Raw genomic sequence first — 5,775 nt, 5'->3', positions numbered from 1 at the left:
CATGGTTTCTCCAAGGGTAAGTCATGTGTGACAAATCTTCTGTCCTTTTACACTAAAGTATATAGGGCGTCAGATAACAATTATAATTAGCAAAGCGTTCGACAAGGTGCCACACCAGAGGCTACTAAATAAAATCAAAGCCCCATGGCATAGGAGGAAAAGTGTTAGAATGGATTAGAGCTTGGATCAGTAACAGACAACAGCGGGTCACCATAAATGGAGTAAAATCTAGGTGGGGAAATGTTACTACTGGGGTTCCCCAGGGCTCGGTTTTGGGTCTCTGGTTGTTCATTATGTACATAAACGACTTAGACGATGGGATAAATAGTGATGTTAGTAAGTTCACGGATGACACTAAAATAGGACGCCTAATTAGGTCAGGAGACGACGCAGAGATTCTGCAGGATGATCTTAACAAATTGTTCACATGGTCGGTGAAATGGCAAATAACCTTCAATATCTTTAAGTGTAGCGTGTTACGCGTAGGGATACACAACCCCGAAAATAGATACAGCTTAGCTAACACGTTTTTAGAGAAAACTGAGCGCAAGAGAGACTTGGGAGTTCTAGTAAGTCTGGACCTTAAAACCAGGAAACAGTGCATTAGCGCCATGAATAAATCTAACAGAGCATTAGGTTTCATTACAAGGACGGTAACGAAGAGAAGTGCAGAGGTAGTTATCAAACTCTATCTAGCGATAGTTAGACACATCCTTGACTATGCGGTACAGTCTTGGTCTCCGTCCTACAGAATGGACATCAATTCACTAGAATCAGTACAGAGAAGAATGACCAAAATGATACATGGACTCAGAAATTTGCCTTACAAGGAGAGGCTTAGGCACCTTAACTTACACTCTCTGGAGAGACGCAGAGTGCAGGGTGATCTGATATAGGTGTTCAAGTGGATCAAAGGCTTTAACAAGGGTGATGCGAGCAAGGTCATCATATTAAAACAACAGGGCAGGACTCGCAGTAATGGATTTAAATTGGACAAATTTAGATTTAAGAAGGAAATAGGCAAGAATTGGTTTACTAATAGGGTGGTCAAGGAATGAAATAGACTTAGTAACCATGTAGTGAGAGCTGAAACTATCAGTTGTTTTAAGAAATGGTTAGACAACTTAATGAGGGGATGACAGATGGTGATGGATATGGAGCTGCCTTGTGTAGGCCTTATGGTCTCTTGCAGTCTCCTTCATTCTTATGTTCTTATGTTCTTATAATTGAATGAAAATTAACACGACTTTTTGTTTTTGTAAATTTTACGTATTTCATTCAGGAACAAAATGCATTTTTCAAGCATAATTTTTTGTTCAATTTTTTATTTCATTGTTTGTCCTAAATCCATTCTGATACTAATAGAAAGCAGAGAGAAAGGAGAGAGAGAGAGAAAGAGAGAGAGAGAGAGAGAGAGAGAGAGAGAGAGAGAGAGAGAGAGAGAGAGAGAGAGAGAGAGAGAGAGAGAGAGAGAGAGAGAGAGAGAGAGAGAGAGAGATAATAGCTTGGCGTCACACAGCAAATAGTGAGAAATGTCAGGAACGCATAACAATTCAAATTGCGTATGTAAATGACAACTTGCATATCTATTTATTTCTGTACGTCAGTACAACAATTGTATGAACGAACTAAGGAATGCTAGAAAATACAGTGAGAGTTATGAACTCACTCTAAAGGTTATACTGGTTCTTTAATGGAAATCTTAGTGTAAGTCTACAATTATTACGCGGACCAAAGAATAGTCCCTGACATCAATCTAACATTAGTATCCGTCTACCTCACTTGACGTCAACACACTTGATGGGAGAGTGCCTAGCCTTGTTTCTCCAGGGTATGTATTACTCTCAGGCACAAAGGAAAAGTCCCCGCTACTAGAGGAGTCTTGGCCGGATGTCATTTATCGTCAGAGGGCGGGACGACACATTACTGGGCACAGGTATATAAACCCGAGCTCACTGGACAAAAGCACATTCCCTCTCCAACCCAGCGACTGGTTACTTCAACTCAGAGAATAAGGACTTGAAGGACCCCGTGCAGACATCATGACAGGCCCAACCATCTCCGAACGGAGGAGAAACTGGGCCAAGCTCTCCAGATCCAAGAGCTCAGCATCCAATCGTAAGTACGATCTCATCTAAAGATCTTTACGCTTAACCACCTATTGTCACCTGTCAGTTCAATCTATTATAGAGTAACGATAGAAGGATAAAATGTATGCACACAAAGAAATAGTAAAGACTAGGATAGCACATGATGATCTACCTTGAAAAAACAACAATCTAATGTGTCACTATTGAAGAACTAACCTCATTTCTTTCTCGGCAGTGTCAAACCCTTGGAAGACCAGAGTACCGAAGGAGGTCAAGTTCAGCCATGCCACGGAAACCGCCTCCGTCCAGCGCATCAAGGAGCAATTGGAGAAGTTCGACCTCTCATCCACTGCACCTATCATGACCGTCCCCACAAGCGCACCTAAAACGGACCTACCCACATCAGTCCTACGCACGCTGCCTGAGCGCAAGCGCATCGCTCTGGTGGCCCATGACAAGAGGAAGGGCAAGCTCCTCGAGTGGACCCTGAAGTGGCGCGAGGTCCTGCGTGGCCACGATCTCCTGGGTACGGGCACCACGTCCATGTGGCTCCGGGAGCAGGTGGGCCTGGAGGTGGAGGGTCTGCTGAGCGGACCCTTCGGTGGCGACCAGCAGATCGGAGCCCGCATCGCCGAGCAACGCCTCGACATGCTCGTCTTCTTCTGGGACCCCTTCGATGTCATGCCCCACGACTCTGACGTCAAGGCCCTACTCAGGATCGCCACGCTCTACAACGTCCCCATCGCCAACAACCCCGTCACCGCGGACTTCCTCATCTCTTCACCCCTTATGTCTCAGAGTGTCCAGTGCCAACTGCCAGACACCAAGCAGTGGCTGGCCAGCAGGAAGCCCGCTAACTAGGAAGCTCACAATACTCACTTATTACACGGGTAAAAAGAATCGAACTCCTCACTCCTCACCATTACAGCTCTTATTCTTTGTAGGAGACCAATACTGTAATTCAAAAACAGAATGTATCTCTTTAATTAGGATATAGTTTTTAACAAATGTAATATTCATTCAAGTATCCTACTTCATCTCCATAGAATGCGAGAATATTCTAAGATGTATGTTGAGCATTACAGTGGCAACTATTTTACATGTACCTAGTATTTATGATATATGTTAATAAATTATGCAATATTATGTATGGTTTTCTCGACACTTTTAATCATATGCATTTATCAATTTATTTTTACTCAATATTCATAAAACACAATGTGATTTTTTAGTCCGTTTATACATTAAGTTCATAGTTCAAAATCACGAGAGAACAAAGTGTTTATTCCTTCTCAGGACCATCAAACACATATTTACTTTATATTCTCTAGATAGCTCTTTCTAAGAGAGAAGTATCTAGACATACATAGCAGTCGAAGTATTGGATGAATTTAGCCCAGGCCATGCAAAGAAATTCATATAGTAGAGGCTACACTAAACTCATCTATGGGCTAGAAAAATACTGCATGATCAGTTTATTTCAAAGAATAAGCCATACCCAAAGACGAAGGCGCTCACGATAGGGGATCCTTACCTCTGACTAAAGTCGTCACCCTTGTGCTGGTATTAGACAATTGTACTTACTGACAATGTGCACAACAAAATTAAATTAAACTGTTCCCCCGTACCGTGCCAACTGCCAGACACCAAGCAGTGGTTGGCCAGCAGGAAACCCGCTAACTAGGAAGCCCACAGTGCTCACTGATAAACCAAGCATATGAAATGTACGGCACATTCCTTAACTTTATAATTCTTATTCTTCGCAGGAGATCAACACTGTGATTCAGAACTATAGGGTGCCTTGTTTAACAAGTGAAATATGATAGCTATTCTACCAACCTCTTTCAAATTGAGAGAAAGGAAGAATAGACACATGCTACAAAGATCTAATTATTTTTAAAGATAGAAGTTGAGGATTCCAATGGCAACTACTTTACATGTATATGTAGTAAAATAATAATTGAATACTATTTTTTGTTTTCTTAATCATGCGCACATATAAAGAGATTTGCAATGAATATATAAAAGGAGAAATGTGAGATTTTTTTCCGTAGTCCGAAGCATAAAACTATGGATATAGACATAGTTTCATCCATCTAAGAAGCATAGAAAACACATTTTCTTCGTGTTTTATTACTGGCCCTTTCTAGGTAAAGAGAATTTAGACAAAATTATCAGAGAGCTTCGCCTTAAGCCATGCAAACAAATCTGCGCGGGGTTTTTCAAGTTCTTATTCGCTAAAGTGAAGTACCCAAACACTGAGTTGGAGAGGGAATGTGCGTTCCTCCAGTGAGCTCGGGTTTACGAGTATGTACTTGTACCTACGTATCGCCACGCTCTCTGACGTCATGCGACATCCGGCCAAATCTTGTCCAGTACCTACTTTTCCTTTAGTACAGACTCGGGGACTCCCTCCCCCCCCCCTATGACATACATGTATGAATACCCACGAGGAAGAATTGCTGATGACCTTACTCGAAGTGTTTCGTCGTCAAACGAGGTGTACCAAGACTAAAAATAGACATATATCAAATACGGTTAATCTCCGGTACAAGTATCAATTGTTGACTTTGAATCAGGTTACATTTCTTTTCTAAGGATAATTACTCCTTCCAGGTTGACTCTACATGACTTACAATATCTCTCTCTCTCTCACTCTTCCTCCCTTTCTCTTTTTCTACCTCTATTTCTTTTTCTTGTAGAGTATACAACACTACACCATTCTACACCGTAAATGAGTCGGGTTTTTATTGTTTTCATCACCTCGTCCTCCTACTCGTAGTAAAATCCCACTCATATATTCGTCAACGACTTGCATGTCTCTCCCGCCATCTCCTGTGTATTTTTTAATTTTTACACATATTTCATTATCAATGCTTTCATATTCTTTTCTTCTATAGGCTTTCTGATAGCTTCATTTTTCATTTTTTTATTTAGTAATGTAATTTCTTATTGTTTATCAATGTAATTCAAATTTGAATTTTGTCCATAGTCATTAATTCAGCCGATTTGGCCCAAACTTATCCCATATGGAGAGAGTTGTACACAGAAAACTATGAGGTAAATATGAGGAATCTGGACCGAAGGGCGTGTGAGTGGGATCCAGTCAAATTTGAGGCTCTCGATGGATAATAGCCTTTTCACCTTTGACGACCGCTCCTTTGTCCTGATATATGTCCATGTGGATTCCACAGGATGCCTCGTGGACCTGTGGGTGAGATGGTAGCCAAATTGGACCAATTGGCCGAAATGACCCAAAAAAAAACACAAAAAAAAAACAAGTATTTTGGATTCAGAACGAAATCGTCATGTCGCCCTAATTGGTCCTAATTTGCACCAGAGGGAGAGGGTCGTCCACAGGGTACTGTGAGATATATGTAAGGAACCTGGACCAAAGGGCGTGTGCCCCCTCGCTTTTCATTTTAATCAGTCCATTCAACTCAAAGGGTAGATCAATATGGTGTGATAGTGTTAAGATCGATTTAAGCAATATGTAGCATTTGTCGTTAAAAAGAGTCAGTTGTAATAATGTAACGTCCATATTTGAGCAAAGAAAGTAGTGTGAGTAAGGTGGTGCTGAGGAGTTCTTGACGCTTGGCCAGGAAAAGTCTTTTGTTTTGACCATCTCCACAGGTTGAGGACAGATTCTTCAGTACGTTCTGAAATTTCTTCTTCTTTTTCTTCT

The 5,775-nt window shown here is 41.3% G+C and overlaps 1 protein-coding gene across 1 annotated transcript; it reads left to right on the top strand.

Annotated features, from left to right (window-relative positions):
- The first annotated feature begins 1,981 nt into the window (after positions 1-1,981).
- Positions 1,982-3,236, top strand: LOC143029153 (methylglyoxal synthase-like). The gene is made up of 2 exons (XM_076191622.1): positions 1,982-2,118; positions 2,326-3,236. Exons 1-2 carry the CDS (start codon positions 2,043-2,045, stop codon positions 2,949-2,951), a joined length of 702 nt encoding a protein of 233 aa, XP_076047737.1. The 5' UTR covers positions 1,982-2,042; the 3' UTR covers positions 2,952-3,236.
- Positions 3,237-5,775: the final 2,539 nt, after the last annotated feature.

Source organism: Oratosquilla oratoria, chromosome 10, assembly GCF_046742065.1.
Source record: "Oratosquilla oratoria isolate Oo_2021 chromosome 10, ASM4674206v1, whole genome shotgun sequence".
NCBI lineage: Eukaryota > Metazoa > Arthropoda > Malacostraca > Stomatopoda > Squillidae > Oratosquilla > Oratosquilla oratoria.
Note: the sequence above shows the minus strand (reverse complement) of the source record. Positions and strands in the feature narration are given on the sequence as shown.

What these genes read in the sequence shown, in the direction of transcription:
- LOC143029153 (XM_076191622.1), top strand. Translation starts at nt 2,043, where the DNA reads ATGACAGGCCCAACCATCTCCGAACGGAGGAGAAACTGGGCCAAGCTC. An exon ending in CAAGAGCTCAGCATCCAATC is followed by an intron (nt 2,119 to 2,325) that starts GTAAGTACGATC and finishes CTTTCTCGGCAG; the next exon opens with TGTCAAACCCTTGGAAGACC.